The following is a 17,297-nucleotide window of genomic DNA, read 5'->3' on the forward strand; positions in this document are numbered from 1 at the left end:
TCTGACTCACATATTTCTCCTGTAGAGTTTCTCTCCCCGTCTCTCGTCTGTGTGTGTGTGTGTGTGTGTGTGTGTGTGTGTGTGTGTGTGTATCTAACTGCAGTTGCAAAGCTACTTGTCACATTCTATTGTTAAAGTGGATCTTCTCTCATCATGGTATAATGCTGTTGCATTCCAGTCTGTTTGACTCACACTATTCTCTGGTCAAAGGTGACCATGTCCTCCATTTGCTGGTCTAACAAATCATTTGTCAATCTCCTGGGGCTCCTGTAGCTCATGGGGACGAGTCGTTCTGTAACCACAAGGTAGCCGGTTTGATCCCTGGTCTCCCCATAGTTCGCATGTCGAAGTGTCCTTGAGCAAGACCCTGAACCCATAGTTGCTCCTCGAGCGCCTTACAACAGCAGAAGACACCACCGGGTACCACTCATCGCCACTACAAATAGGAACAAGAGGCTACAATTTGCCAGAGCACACCAAAATTGGACAGTTGAAGACTGGAAAAATGTTGCCTGGTCTGATGAGTCTCATTTCTGTTGAGACATTCAGATGGTAGAGTCAGAATTTGGCGTAAACAGAATGAGAACATGGATCCATCATGCCTTGTTACCACTGTGCAGGCTGGTGGAGGTGGTGTAATTGTATGGGGGATGTTTTCTTGGCACACTTTAGGCCCCTTAGTGCCAATTGGGCATTGTTTAAATGCCACGGCCTACCTGAGCATTGTTTCTGACCATGTCCATCCCTTTATGGCCACCATGTACCCATCCTCTGATGGCTACTTCCAGCAGGATAATGCACCATGTCACAAAGCTCGAATCATTTCTAATTGGTTTCTTGAACATGACAATGAGTTCACTGTACTAAAATGGCCCCCACAGTCACCAGATCTCAACCCAATAGAGCATCTTTGGGATGTGGTGGAACGGGAGCTTCGTGCCCTGGATGTGCATCCCACTAATCTGCATCAACTGCAAGATGCTATCCTATCAATATGGGCCAACATTTCTAAAGAATGCTTTCAGCACCTTGTTGAATCAATGCCACGTAGAATTAAGTTCTGAAGGCGAAAGGGGGTCAAACACAGTATTAGTATGCTGTTCCTAATAATCCTTTAGGTGAGTGTAGAAAGGCTGCGGTGGAGACACTGAAGTAAACCAGGTGAAGTAAAGAGTACTACAACAAGTAAAAAGCCATTACTTTATCAATGTAAACAAAAGAGAAACCTACTTCAGTCATACAACATGAAAGATCAGCTCACCCAAACGCTGCCACTAAAAGTGAACTGGGGATTTAAAGTGAAGAATTTGACATGGTGCTTTGCTATCAATGCTGTTAATAGCCTCACTGTTTCTTATCAATATCCATTCTGTGAGGCAGTGGAGACAGTTCTTCAATGTTTCTATGAATATGAAAGACCGTTTTAATGCTCTGCAGATCGTTTCTAGACTGTTTGATGAAACCTGGTCTCAGACTACCTTCATTTTAGGAGTCTTCATTTAAGAAAGTTAATGCCTCAAAGTGGCAGCTGCTCAACCTCATTGTTGGAGAAGCCAAACTGTCGATATACAGCAGTAGAAAGATGTCTTCATGTCATTGGTCAAAGCCAGAGTTTGGGTTGATTTTATATATTTTTTAAAGTATGAACACACGGACGATTTTATTGAGAAATGGTGCTACAATGATGCAATAGGTTGTGTGTCTGGAGACAACTTTTACTTTTAGTAGATTATGAAGTCACTGTGTTGAATTTTTCTGACAAGGTTTTGTTCTTTTGTGCTGTTTTTAAAAATAAATCTCTCGATCTTCCTCTCTCTTCCTCCCTCTGCTTGTGACTCATGCAGTGATGTGTGCAGACAAGCAGAACATGTATGGTATGCATAGTGTGCAGAGGAACACACAACTGGCATATGCATAATGTCTCTATGTAAACAAATAGAGGTAAACAAACATTATGTAATTCTTTGTGTGTGTGTGTGTGTGTGTGTGTGCGTCTTTGTTGCGTGACTGTTGGTTGTGTGTCCCACGTCATGTGCCACCTTTTGGTCAAGTACCTAGTTTTGTTTTGTTTTTTCGAAGCTTGCTAATTAAAGAACGTTTTGGATTTTTTCCCCGAAAGTGCCTCCCGTATTTGTCCTCTGCTCCTGAGTCTCTGTGCACCACACCAGGTCTTGACACTCTCTCCCACTCTGTCACACACTCTTTCTCTGTCTTTGTTTCTCTCTCCCTCTCGCAATGAGTATTGGCTGAAAGTAAATTATAATGTTATCATTAAGTGTTCAAATGTAATCTTGTGAAATGTACTTTTGGTGAGAAAATGTAATAAATACAGTTTGAAGGAGATGTTTTAACAGCAATATACAGTCAAATAAATGGAAGCGATTAATTACATGTTAAAATGTGTATCATTAAAATGATTAATGACTCGATGCAAATAACCAACTTTAACAAAGTAAACGGATTACATTTAGAGTTTTGGACGGTTCTGACTTCGGGTTGGTTGAAATAATACACAAAATGGTCCCTCTCACTCTTTCACACACTTGGGGCAACTGTTGTTCAGTGGTGAGCAGAGTCGTCCTTCAAACAGAGAATCGGGGGTTCGATCCCTGGCTCTGCTAACCCATGACGATGTGTCCTTGGGCAAGACACAACCCCAAATTGCTCCTGTATCTGTGCCTATGAATGTTAGTTAGTCCTGGTGGGCAAGTGGCACCTTAGCCACTGCCATCAGTGTATGAATGGGTGTGAACGATGACGAGTGGTGTAGTGGTCCCTGGAGAAGTAGGTATACTCTTAATTTTGCAATTTCTTTAAGCAGCCCATACAGCAAAGGATAAACGCCCTGTTTTATAAATAGTGACATACTCTATTTAGTTTATCCAAAAATGATTAACCTAGTATTATTTACACATTGCCACATGATTCCTGCTGCTTGACCTCAGGGAATAAGGATTATGAAATTACTGACCGAATACTGACCCACAGACTGGTAAGAGACAACTACATAATTATGCAATTTGAGAGAACTATTCCTTATCCTTACTCCCTCCACACAACATTGGACAACTATTCTCTCGCCTTGCAAGTTGTCCATATAGACCAGTAGTTTCTTTTGTAAACTGTCTCTTGGAACAGCTAATTTACAAAACATAGTGTAGGCCAGAGTGTGGTACTATTATAAAACTAACATTACTTCACCTGGAGCAGATATTACTGGTCCTACACAGGTGGTGTTATGCATGAGTATAACATATATTCATGAGGCAAACACAGTTTTAACATTTAAATAAATGACTTCAAAACTGAATTAGACCATGCATCCTTGTTCATGTTTCACTTTAAATTAAAAACACAAATCATCCTCTTCCACACTTTAAAACCACTTAGATAAACTCAAAAGTGCAAAGTCCTAAAACTGAAAAAAAAAGGTTTTCAACAGCTGAACACTATATTAGCATACCTCTTGAGATATATACAAATATCACCACAAATATTGAATATCATCATTCAAATAATTCAACAATATATTAAAAACGATGTGTTACAAAACAACAATATCTAGTTAACAATGAACACAAATATATACATTTTACAACATATCCATGAAAACCACAGTGACTCTCAACCCAGTGCTGGATTTCTAAATAAGTGCTCATATTACAGTATTACAACACGTAGTAGTAGTAGTAGTAGTACTACACATTTGTGCTATATGATTTTGTGCTATATGTATTGAAGTAGCCAACAGTTTTAACATCTGAATAGTGTCAACAAATGACTGTCAAATTCAATAAAGTTAAATTAATTAACATCTATAATATTTATTATTACAGATTTCCCATTAACTGGCATAATTATAAATAATGCATTATCTAATAATACATACAGACTATATAAATTAATTCAATAAATAAAATATAGACGTTAATTTTAGAAATATTAATTTAACTTAATTGTCATGCAGCTTCAAATTCAGTTTATTCTGGCGTCAAATGATGTCAATCAAAAGAGCCAAGATATTATGTTCTTGTCATCTAAAAAGAGAAATGTGTGTTCAGAGCCTTTACCTGGTTATTAAACCACTTGTTTCAGCTCATTTCTCCTCTGTAAACATTATTGTTGGTCAGTTAGTTCATGTATTAGGGTTCTGTGATCATATTAATTAATGTGTTAGGGTTCTGATCATATTGGGCTTTTAGGTTTATTTTTCTGTGCCTTAATTTCGGATGCGAGTCGGTCCGTGTGCTTTGTCTCGTAGTGGCGCTTCACATCGCTGAACATAAGTCGGATTGCTCTTGAACTGATTGTGGAAATAATAAACATATAACAGTCTCTCCATTCTTGGTTAAAGGCTCTGGTTAAGCGGCCTACATTTCTCTTTTTGGAGTGCCAAGTGAAATACCTTCTCTGATTCACGTACTTTTTTCAACTATCTGATCTCTCTCCTGTCGCTCCGTGTGTGAATATGGCACAAGAGTCGAGGGCGGGGCTTAACGGAATACACACATGTGATTGGTCGAGTTTGTGAGCGGATTTACAAGGCGTGTGTTTCCTGGACCGCTGAACGAGAGCAGGAAAAGCTGCGCCGGTGAAATAGAAGCGATCCATCAACAGTTAATAATTCGGAAATAATAATTGGATTTCGGTCCAGGGTGCACAGACAACGGCGACTGGGTCCGGACCCGGACCGCCTGTGAGTGACCCATGCACCACCGGTGATTGAGAAGTGGGTATACGCAATATACCTGCGTATACCCTGGACTACACCACTGGTTATGCCGTGTTCACACCGGACGCGGCGCGACCAGATTACATGTTAAATCAATGCACAGACGCGTTAGGTTGCGAAAAAGCGGATTTTTCGCCGGGCGTTGCGAATATTCGCAACTCCGCTTTTTCGCCGGCGTTCAAATATTTCAACTCCAGCGAATAATTCGCATGACGCGGAGTTGCGAAAGCCAATCAGCGTTGAGAAGCTCCGCCCGGCATCACCGCCGTTACTGAATCAAACTGCTGGTCCGCTGAAGGAGCGCTGGAAGCGGCTTCATTCAGACACTCGTATTGGAGGAGTCGGAGCTGTGTGCGACTACGGATAATATTATGAACCCAGACATGGGGGCGGTTGATGTTCCGACGTGTATGAGACTTCCTCAACAAGTATAAAGCAGAACAAGTGGTTATTTCAATGCTGAATGGCGGAAATAGTAAATGCTTTCACAAACACGGAGATAGAAGCTCCGCCCGGCATCACCGCCGTCCTGCCGTTACTGAATCAAACTGCTGCTGGTCCGCTGAAGGAGCGCTGGAAGCGGCTTTATTCAGACACTCGTCCTGGAGGAGTCGGAAGTGTGTGTGACTACGGATAATATTATGAACCCAGATACGGGGGTGGTTGATGTCTCGACGTGTGTGGGACTTCCTCAACAAGTATAAAGCAGAACTTGTGGTTATTTACCTGGTGGATGAAGGAAATAGTAAATGTTTTCAAGACAGAGATAAGCCCCGCCCTTTCCCCAGTGATGGTTGCGAAAAAACGGATTAACCACAGAGCGAATTTTTCACCTGCGGCGTTGCCGCAACTGTTTTGATGTGAACACGGCATTAGAGTGCTTTGAGTGGTCGGTAGACTAAAAAGACTAGAAAAGTGCCATTACCTACACACACATACTACTGTGACAGCTGTTCGGATCCGATGTAAATAGCTACAGTATTGAAAAAATCCATCACAAAATAATTAAGGTTGACAAAAACATCATGTAGAGATTGGGAAGATATTGTTTGACAACTGTTTAACTACTGATTGATTATAAACTTGAAAAGTCTGATACAAATACAGCAACGTTGTCATGCCTTATTGGAGGTTGCTCCTCCAATAAGGGAGCCGATTCCCATCGGCTTCTTCCACACACTGATGCCTCTTATCTACAAAACCTGGACTTAAAATAGAGAGCTGCACTTAACAGCCGCAGCAGCATTTTGATAGGGAAAGCATCCAAGTGAGCCAAGCAGTCTACAAGGTTTGGTCAAATAGCAAGTGGCCACATCATGTTGGGCTCATCAAACAGCAACAGATAACTTCCAGCATGCAGCAAATGGAGGGAGAGTTGCTATTTTTGGAGCTTGTTGAGGGCCTGATGTGCTTGTGGAGTCATTTGGTTGCGATTATGTAATGTTGTTTCTCCACACACAAATAGAATGAAGCAGTCATTGTTTAAAAATAAAATAAAACATTGGCCAAGGTTAGACAAACATTAAATATCTTATTCAAACCAATTATGGCCTCAGTATAGGCACAAAATATATTGTTTTACAAATGATGAAAGCTTTTGAAGGCTTATCCTACTTTCCTCCTTTAAAGTTAAAATATTTGACCCTTAATTAACGTCCTGCTGAGGCTGAAAACATATTGGTTGAGATAATTCAGTCCAGACAAAGTTGTGGACTAACTGACGCACCAACTTTACTACTCTTTAGACCACACCGCTACCATTGCTAGGAGCATCTGCATTACACATTACCGCATTTAAAACATCATCTGCAATATTTATATCAGTACTAAACCACAGGCAAATAACTCAAAAGTAAACTCAGGAGGCAGGTAAATAGTAAGTAATTTTATTTAAATTAATATTTCCCCCAAAAATTGGATCGGGAAGGATCACTCCAAACCTGTTTAATCGTAAATAAACACTGAGCCTGCATTTACATAATTAAATGAAAGGACAAAAGGTCATAAAAACCATCCAGCAGTTACAGAGCAACATGATCATGTGGATTCCTGTTCGTGTCCACCAGATGACTGGCAGTCCAATATTGATTCTTGATTTAGCTTTGTCTTAGTTTCCATCAACTCCAGAAATACAGGTTCGTCTCTACAAGGACCACATTCACATTGTCACTGTTTTTACATTATCATTTAATACTTTTTTTTATTGTAAACAAATGGATTATACTAATACCACGACAAGTTGTCCTTGACTTTTTTTTGCAGCTATGCTCATGCAGAGCATAATCATCCTTCACATAATTAATTTGAATGACACTAATTCAATCATAATTCCCCTGCTCCCCCACACTCCAGTTTTTCCAACAAAATGTCCTCATATCTATACATCCCCAGGATATCATCCAGAAGAGACCTTCCTTCTTGTCCAAGCTATAGGGAGACATTGAATGAGGATTTAATCCCAGAGACATGATACCAGTGTACTGTCTGCCAGACAACCTGATTACCACAACAGGATTAAGCATGGCTGTTTTGTTGCATTGTCTCTGTTTAGGAGCAATGCTGCTCTGACAATCCTGTTTAAAATGATGACAATATATCCCAACTGGCCTGCATGTGCTGTTGAGGTGGAGTTATGTGGTCAACAGAGCATCGGAGGAGAGACTGCAGACTGCAAAGAAACATGTATGTTTTCTGCAAATTGAAAACAAAGCGCTTTTAATGCAGGTACCTTAATGACTCGGTACATTGGCGGTTCCTAGCCATTTCCCATGAGGGGGCAAGGCTGGGATGCAATTTTTATTGGTACCAAAATTATTAAGTGGAACTATTACATACCTCTGGAGGTCGAGCAGGTCGTTCACTAATCAGAAGGTTAGTGGTTCGATCCCTGGTGCCTGCAGTCTACATATCCTTGTACAAGATACTGAACCCCAAATTACTGTGTAATCTCGCCTGAGCAGGTGGCACCATGTATAGTAGCCCCTGTCAACAGTGTACGACTGTGTATGAAAGGGTGAATTCTGGTTAGTAACGTGTTTTTCCCCATTTTACATTCCAATCTGATTTTATTATTTATTTTTTAACACACAATTCAGACAACATCATGGTCGTGTAAACTAGACCACCTGTTCAAATACCGTAAAATGTGCGTTACAAGCCAATATCTTTTTCCCCAACTTTGACCCGTGCGGCTTAAATACCGGTGCGGCTAATAGATTTTTCCGATTCTAAATTTAGCAGCAGGTACAGGATGATCTCTTTGCGGGACCTCTCCCCTTGCTGTGCTGGCCCATGCCGGGCACATTGCCTCCGCTGCAGTGCGCCACGACCGGCTCTAGGTCGGCTTCACGTGGCAAGAGATCACGTGATACGTTTCCCCAAAAATGCGTTTCAACTCTGCCGGTATTCTGGATTCAAATCAAGACAGAATATCCTGATATTCGACCGGTGCGGACTGTCCTCAACAGGGTTATTTTTGCATTGCTTTGTTGTTCCGTTCATTTCCGGTGGTCATTTCGAGAGTTTGTCAGGTACCGCTTAAGTAACCGCAGCGACTTGTTTATGATTAACAGGTGCCCATGGAAATGAGAGCAGTAGCAAATCCAAAATTATTTGTTATTTAGTTGGTTTTTTTTCATGCAAATAATGTGTTTTTTCTAACTGTGGCTTTCGTCATGAGTACTTTCATGAAGATTGTAAATATTACATGGCTAACAAGCAACACAATTTTCATTAGCCTTTGTACCATCAACCAATCACATTGTGTGGAAAGGACACACACGTTATTGCCTACACACAACAAACACAGAGGCTCTGTAGTCCGAACTAAGATGGGAAACTTTATACTGCTTTCAACTTTAACAACGGCAGGCCAGACCAGATCCACTCCCTCTGTTCTTACCTTTCACAATAAAAGCCTTAGGCATATTGACTGTCATCCAGAATTGACCAAATGTAAAACTTAATTGATTAAAGCCCAAATTGTGTTGTCAGTTTTCTCAACACTGCTGTTAACAGGTAAAGTTAAGATAATACAACAGAACAAAGAGCGTTGTGCTCTTTGTTCTGTTGTATTATCTTCATTATCTCCCCACCACAGCCTCACTGCCTCGCTCGTTGACTTCTTTGTGTGTTTGTGTTTGAGTGTGTGTGTGTAATTGGAGGAGCTCAGTCCGACACAAAGCAGAGGAGGTGCTGCAGCGTGACAATAAGTGACACTGGGCTGCTGTAGAAACATGGCGGTGCAACATGGTGGACTCTGTGGAAGAGTTTTTCTAAGCTAACGAAAACCCAAAGAATAGTGTCATGTCATATACACTAATGAACGCAATTGTGAAAAATATGTTCCATTTCTGCCTATGAATCCCACAAATGTTACACAGGGATCAAAATCCAGATACTTTCTATTGTAATGATTCATATTTTGTGCTGATGATTTTTTCTGGAAATTACAGTTTTTACTTTTTAAACTTTTACTGCAGGAATCAGGAGCACCCAAAAAAGCTTAACCCACTTCACAACTCTGATTATTCGATTAACTGATCATTTGGGTGGCTGCACCACTTGATGCATTGTAAAAGTTTGATGCCACAATCCCAGAGTGAATCAATGTAAATCCATTTTTACACTGATTAGCTCAAACAATCATTTTTTATCTGAACTTTCCGGTAACATAGAACTCTTTTAAGAGATTACTTTGAATAAAGACTAACATCCTACTTTATTCAGGACAAGTCAAATCATTAATTTGCCCACAACACTGTTCTTAAAAATGAGGTCCTCTGTGTAAGCAGCTACCTTTCTGGCCTTTACCACCCTACTGGTAAACAGCTTTGAAGTCACATTTCAGATAAAGGGAAGCGCCTCGGTACAGCAGGCCTTAATTGTTAGCAGCTTCATTAAAAGCTGTAACAAATTAATCTGCTCTTAATGAGAGAGGGAATGGGGACCTGCAATGAGGGGAGGACCCTGGCCTATAGCAGGAGCTAAAAAAGAATAGCTTCACACACGCCTCTAAATATTAATGAAGTCAATGTATAGTTCCCCTGGGACAAGTGTGTTGTCTCATAGTTATGGATAAGCAGTAAACATACCGTACAATGCACGGCTACAATCTTTCTTGCCCACCTCAGGGTCCTGGAGGCGAACAAGTCATGGAGGGGCGGTAGATTGCAACCAATCACCCTCTCAGCAGAGTGGATGATACGCCGCAGTCTGCCCTTGTCCTTGGCAGTTGCTAGACGTTGATGGAGGAGCAGAGGATGGACTCAATGATAGCAGTGCATCATTATGTCTTTGGCAGGTTGAACTTCTTCAGCTGCCTCAGGAAGAACATCCTCTGCTGAGCCTTCTTTGTGATGGAGCTGATGTTAAGCTCCCACTTGAGGTCCTGGGTTACGGAAGAGGAAGGACTCCACAGGATTGACAAGGGAGTTCCACAGGGTGATAGGGGCAGGTGTGGCTGCATTCTTGCAGAAATCCATTGTTTGTCAATGATGCACCATCAATGCATCACTCCAACAGAATGGCATTGTGTGTCTGTTACATTCCCAGGGGATGAGGGGAGTAGCAGTATGAATAAACCCAGGGGAAAATAGTCATGGGCAATGGATGAATAATTATAATAATAGTTTATTAACAATTAACTGAAATGCTCGAGAACTCTTAACTACTCTCTAACAGGAAAATAACACTGAATAACAGCAGTAACAATTAAACAACAACAATAAAAAACACAATATAAAACTAACCAACTGGTATTGCCAACAACACCAGCACACACGACTCAGCCAAGGGGACCACCACATCCACAACACACACTGCTGGAATGCTACCACTTTTCTCAGTTGGGTGTCTGTCTGCATCTCCCGGCCTCCTAACCACCTACTCTGTGATTGAGCCCATCACGCATGTTCACACAAGGATGGCACCTGCATAGACACTGGGGCGAGAGAGCAGAGAGAAGACACAACTAACTAGTCCCCAAGGTTACCTCATTCAAAGGGAGAACAGGTCTCTCAATCATATGAAGTGTGTTGCCACAGAGGCTGCTCAGTGAAGTTTTAAGGACTACACATTAAAATCCCAGTGTTCTTAGAGAACAGCATTCATTGGGATACAAGTGCTTACTGCAGTTACCTAGGGGAAACACATTTTCTCTGCTCCATGGCCTTCCTCACAGATATTACTTTTTTGGCAAACCCTGTGCTTAAAAAGGTAGTTTACACATTTGTTTTTTCTCATTTGCTTTGGATCAATTCTTAAATGAGATTTGTTTTAAACAGTAAGCTCTGAACAGCCCCCTGCCTGTCCCTGGACTTCCCTTGTCACACATTGCAGTGGATTTGACCTCCGTCACAATGTACCATCGTAGACAGATTTAATAAGTGAGTTTTGTCACAAAACTCCTTCACTTGCTGATCTGGTCTGTCAGATGAGACACAGTCTCTGATGGTAATACCCTCATAGACTGAGGTATTTCAACCTCCTCTGTTCCCAGCTTTGGAGAGTAAGATCTCCGTTCCTTCTGCACAAGTCCACCTGCACCACTGGTACAAATTGACTCTAAGAAACTCGCCCCGTTTCATTGGACCATTTGAAATTGAATCCATCATCTATCCATCTGTTGTCAGACTCAAGATTCCTTCCCATAAGATAATAAACACCTCATTGCATTGTCTTTCAGTTGAAACTTGTCTCTACCATCCCATTGTCCCCCCAAGATGCATCTTTCCATCCCCGACCCCATTGACGACCCACTTGGCATGCCATATCTCAAGCCTTTCTAGTGTTTTCCCTTCCGTAGTGTTCCTGGCATGGGAGTGGTCCCAGGTCTTCACTTCCCTGGCTTCCAGCTGCAGTCTCATGTCTCCAAAACATCATCAAGGGAAGCTACACGTGTATACAAATGAATACTAAATGGTTCCAACTGGTACTTAGATATAGGTACAGCAGCCAGTTCTCCAACACCCTGTTAGCACCCAGTAGGCTGCTGACAATATATTACAGTCTCATCATTTCTACAACACATCGTAGAGACCCGGTAGACCTAATTTGCTACTGAGAGTATAACTGTTCTTTTCTCTAAAATCCCCAATTGGTAATGTTGTTCCGCTTAAGGCTGCCTACATTAAAATCCATTAAAAAAGTATGTATATGTACCGATTCATTCAACAATTTAAGGTCAGAGGTCTTACACAGTAAGTGTCGGGTAATTAGGTAATTTGCGGGCTGTATTATAGTGTTACTGAATTATCTCCAAGGAAAACTCTTATCACATTATGTGGGTCATTCACAGTCATCATGAGAAAGTTAATGTTTAGTTGAATGTCATTTTCTATGCTGGGCAGCGTAAATTAAATTAATTGAGATGGAGGCAGTGATCACATACAGATATCTCAGACCTGGATAAACTACTATCTAGACTACTCGGGGTTGGAGTACAAATATGTTATATGAACTCCATTACAGAGTGTAGAATGCTGACTGTAATATAGGTGTAACATCTATCTGGGCATGCAGTGTAGTTATTTCAAATGCATCATCAAATGAAAGCTTCCATTGTTGTACCCAAATCTCATCATGGACCCCTGCTGTCAGTGACATTAAAACATTAAAAGGGAATTCACCATCTGTTTCTGGACATGTGAATGGTACAGAGCATTGCACAGCCAAGTATAACAAGTCAATAAAACAAGTGTGTTGTACTGGAAGCAGCAGAGGAATGTTGCACTGTGACAAGTACTGTTGTCTTTCAGGGCAGCGCTGCATTGCCCAGTGCTTAATGCATACTCTCTCTGCCTCAAGCAGTAACCTACATCTGGAACACACACACACACACACACACACACACACACACACACACACACACACACACACACACACACACACACACACACACAGCAAAAAAGTAGCCTTCACACATGAACAAGCTCACACACTTTGTAACTGAATGATTCTTTTCATGGAGATTACGGCCTATGAGATGACTATGCACGCGCAGGCATGCATTACATCCTACCTTCACGGCTTCTACGTGAGAGACATTGTCAAACATCAAGTCGTTCACGGTCACTATCTGGTCCCCGACCCGCAGTCCTTCTCTCTCGGCCAACGACCCCGGCTCCACAAGAGACACGTAGATCCCCACTCCGTGCTCCGATCCCCCGCGGATACTGAAGCCCAGACCCTCGTGGCTTCTGGAGCGCGTCAGGGTGACTTTGCGCACTTCTCCATAGGGACTCTCGAGGAACAGCGGGGCCATGGAAGGACACATCTCGGCGGCGGGGCTGAAACCGTCCGCACAGCCGGATGTGAGTGGCTGCTCATGCATGGAACTGACATATTTCTGCAGAGTTGAATCGCCCTCGTCTCCAAAGCCTTCCGCTTTGCCGTTGCTGGAGAGGAGCTCTGTCTTCAGGTAGAGTCCCTCGGACGTGTACTGGTCGAACAGCAGCTGGTCGGACCTCGGGATGACCAAGCGCAGCATGGGGAGCAGCTGTCGTTTGCTGGGCGTGTTGAGAATCACTTTGAGAGTTTGGACCAGGTCGAAGACGTTGCGCTTGGCGTGGTACACATTGAGACAGTGGATGAACTGCTCTCTCTCCAGGTCGCTGAGCAGCAGGTTGAGAGCGTTGTGGAGCCTCCGGACGTTTGCCGAAAGCGCGCGGCCGCCCGAGCCGTCCGGGTTCACCGATGAGTTGAGCGAAACGCGCTGCAGATCAGCGCTCATCCTACAACATAACGGGGAACCAGTGCATCACAGACAGGAGTATGGACCAACCATTAGTTGAGGCGCTGTCCAAGTCGATCCTTCCGTTTGAAAAGAAAACAGCTCAACCCGCATCGGGCAACTTCAACAGGTGACCGGGGATCTCCGCGCGTAACGGCGCTGATGTGCGTCGCACACAGTGTGTCAGCCCGAAACAACCCGTTTTTCCAGTCGAAGCTCGCATTCGACTTTAACTGAATAAATCATACATGTTCTTTCTGTCCTCTTGTCCTTTTATTCCATGCACAACAATAGCGTTTATCGCTTTCACCGGGACGAGCTTCAGCGATTCAAAGTGTCCGGTAATATCTGAACCCGGCGGATGACAATCCGTGGAAGGCTCTCTTTATCCTTGCAAATCAAAAAATGTAACCTTTAAATAACGCCGTCCCCGTGTTTACTCTGTCACCAGAACAAAACTACGACCGAGCCTCTCTGTGCGCAACTGACAGTGAGCGCTGAACATGCCCTCAGACCCTCTGTGTATAGGAAATGACGCAGGTGTGTGCGTGTGTGCGCGCGCGTGCACGTGTGTGCGTGTTGCTTAGAAACTGACAACATTACTCATCCTTATTTAAATTATTTTTAGCATTATCGGATGTCATGCCTCGTTGAGTAAAAGCAGAAATAGCAGCAGTTTAAACCACAAATAATCCACAAATTCTGACACTAAATGACATTTCGCAATTTATTGGACAAAGGTGGGTGAAATCCTGCAAGCTGTAATGTATTTTGACAACTTAAAACCTTAGGAATTCGTGCTTTGGGTCAATCTCCAAAAAGAGTTGGTTGGTTCATGTGAATGCAGAACAGTAGGTGTCTGCCTGTCAACCTTTAAGCTGATTAATCTGCATTATAGCAAATGCCTCCTTGAGATTCTTTGTCTCAACTAGAACCTCCAGCTATTTTTAAATAGCTATTTATAGGAGCCCAGACTTGTCATCCTGCTCGTGACAGCAACGAGCTCCTTCTGTTTGGCCCATCTGCATGATGAGAGTCCCAAGAAACGGCTTCTAGCGGAGTGCTTCAGACAGGATGCTGCACAGCTGGGCCTCCTAAGGTAACAAATACCAGACATAATTTTAAAAACCACTGACAGTGTTCTGAATTCACCTGACATATAAACATGATATAAAACCACTAAAACAAACACGTGGAGAACGTGCAAGCTCCACACAGAGGGACCGCCCAGGACCGGGGATGGAACCGGAGCCCCTCTTACTGTGAGGTGACAGTGCCACTAAACCACCGTGCAACGTTTTGCTCACTGGCAACTATGGTAAACTATTTTCATTATAAATATAATACATATTTCAAACCCTTCAGTATTGCACTTTGTTCTTTTCACTAAGTCAGTTGCTCAATCGCCAAATAAAGACATGGGTGGGTTAGTTGCCTGGTCTCCCATTCAGACACGAAGGGTCACTGAACAAGCATCTGTATTTGATTCATCGGGTGTTCAAGAATTGACAGTACGGGTTATATTACAATCAAGGTTATTTATTTAAGCCATTATTACACATACATGGAATGCATACCTACTACAAGGCCTTGGACTCAGCTCCCCTGATGGTCTGCTCTGCACATAGTCTGCACGCAGTCAGCACACCCCCAGAACGAGAGTGGGCCCCGTTCACTAAGAGCAATGGATATTTATCCCCTTACTGCGAGACTTCCTCTTTCTGACTTCCATTTTTGTCACAGTCTAAATACCGAAAAAGGGGAGCGGTCCGTCTGTATTTCAGACATCTAAAGGTCACAAAGGTGAGTTATGCTACGTGCCACTATTCCGAGAGTATAAAGCGGAACTTCTTCTTCATGACAGGAACCAGATATATGTCCCTGTCCCAGACCGTTAACGGCCAAAAGCAAGCTTTCTATGTTAAACCGCGGTAGCATCCGCATATAAAGCCACAGCGGCCTTTATTTAACCTGTTCAGCCAGGGTCAAGAGGGAAATTGTTTATGGAACTAAAACCAGAGTGAGAACTCAGACAGTCACGGTTTCTCAGCTACGAGGCACATTCTTTAGTATAAGCGGGACATGAAACTTTAGTCAAAGTAAGGCAGTACAACATATAAATCATTAGATTCTCTTCAGATGGTTTGCGAGTGAGACTGGGTTGTAAAAACAAGAAATTAATTATTGTTAGGTACAGATGTGCAAATGAAGCTGCATTCGTTGGTTGTGTTGGCCACTTGGCGGCAGTGCAACACAGCAATGCAAACAACACTGACATATCTTTTTTTTAAAGTTGATATTTACACCTGCAGCAAACACAGGTTTGCATTCATTTGAATCTCTGTTTAAGTGTTTTGTGTTAGGAAGGTAATCTGCAGAGCAAGACTACCTTGAAGGCAAGGCAAGTTTATAGGGGAAAAAATATCTCAAAGACTAGTTGCCAGAAGAGCCAGCAAAACAAGCAGTGGCTCACTAAGTATTAGATCATTAACAGTAACGCATGACAATGGGTCCGATACAGAAGATTATTTCACAAGCTCATCAGAAAGTAAAATAGCACATGAGTCAGGTCCATGAGAAGGACCTTCAGAGTCCTAGACATAGGAAAGTTTCAGGAAAGGGCCAATGGGGATAGGGGTAATAATTGCAGCCTTGCTAACATATAGTTTGGTAGCTCTAAATACACTCCCCTACAACAGTTTGAATAATAGGAACTAAGAACTAACCCAAAACAAAACCCGAGAGGTGGTGATGGAATTAGAGAATTGCTCAAAAAACTACTAAGTCAGTGAAAACAAATCCAGAACAACGCAAAGCACACAAGGAAGGTTTAAAACATCTAAATGGCAGGTACACATGTTCTACCAATAGATGCAATTTTCAGCAAAAAAATTACCAATTGTGACATTTTACAGCCCAAACATAAGCCAATAATAATACCAATTCCAGGTCTTGATGCAGAGGAATGTGGAACAAGGCCACTTGCTATGCATACGGTGTGGCAAAAATGGCTGCAGGATTTGGAGCATAGTAGCATTTGTTTGTCAAATGAGCTTGCGTCCTGGGCACCGCCATTGGTCAACACGATGGAATGAACAGTCTTTCTCTATTGTATAGCATGAGGAGCTGACATGATGAAGGCATTAAAATTCAATATACAGAAAAATGACTGTCAATATAACTGGTCTTAACCCAACTAGACCGAACAGAACCTCAGAAATGTGTCCATCACAGGATACTCCCCCACAACAGTCTCAGTCAATGCAGACTGACGCTGTCCATAGCTGCACAGCCACCACCTCCAGAACCTTCTGCTGCAACCCTGTCTCCTAAAAATTACGTTCCCATAGAACTAAAATGCATTCTCAATTACGTTGACTAGAAACGTATTTCCTCCCTGATTCCATTTGTGTTTGACGTATTACAAATACGTTGATTATACACACATATGCTACTGGCTGATCCTGCAAGTAGCATATGCTTGTCTCAAAGATTAAGCCATGCAAGTCTAAGTACAAGGGCACACGTGGATCTTTTCGCTTGTTTCAATATTTTTCACGCCGGTGTCTGCTGTAGCTGATTTGACCATGGAGATCCACGTGTCTGCTGAGTTGATTGCAATGGTATACTGCAGGGGATGGAGTTTATCACCCACTTTGGGCTGCATTCCCAAACAACCCGACTGAGAGAAGACCGGACCCGGCGCGACGGAGGCTGTTACCGGTCTCACGCCGGCGGCCAAGCGGTCTTCAGACCAGCCTTCAGACCGGCCCCGTTACTGGCCTCACAACGCCCCTTTTCTTTTACTCCGCAGAGTTTAGAAATTCCAATATG

The 17,297-nt window shown here is 42.6% G+C and overlaps 1 protein-coding gene across 1 annotated transcript in view; it reads right to left on the reverse strand.

Annotated features, from left to right (window-relative positions):
• Positions 1 to 13,463, reverse strand: part of LOC306740769 (whirlin-like) — a gene marked incomplete at both ends in the record, with an annotated part of 83,906 nt that extends 70,443 nt beyond the window's left edge. The window contains one exon of the mRNA XM_079222997.1: positions 12,753 to 13,463. Coding sequence (XP_079079123.1) covers positions 12,753 to 13,463 — 711 coding nt within the window. The remainder of the gene's footprint in view (positions 1 to 12,752) is intronic.
• Between the last annotated feature and the right edge of the window lie 3,834 nt (positions 13,464 to 17,297).

This window comes from Taurulus bubalis (genome assembly GCF_910589615.1).
Source record: "Taurulus bubalis genome assembly, chromosome: 8".
NCBI lineage: Eukaryota > Metazoa > Chordata > Actinopteri > Perciformes > Cottidae > Taurulus > Taurulus bubalis.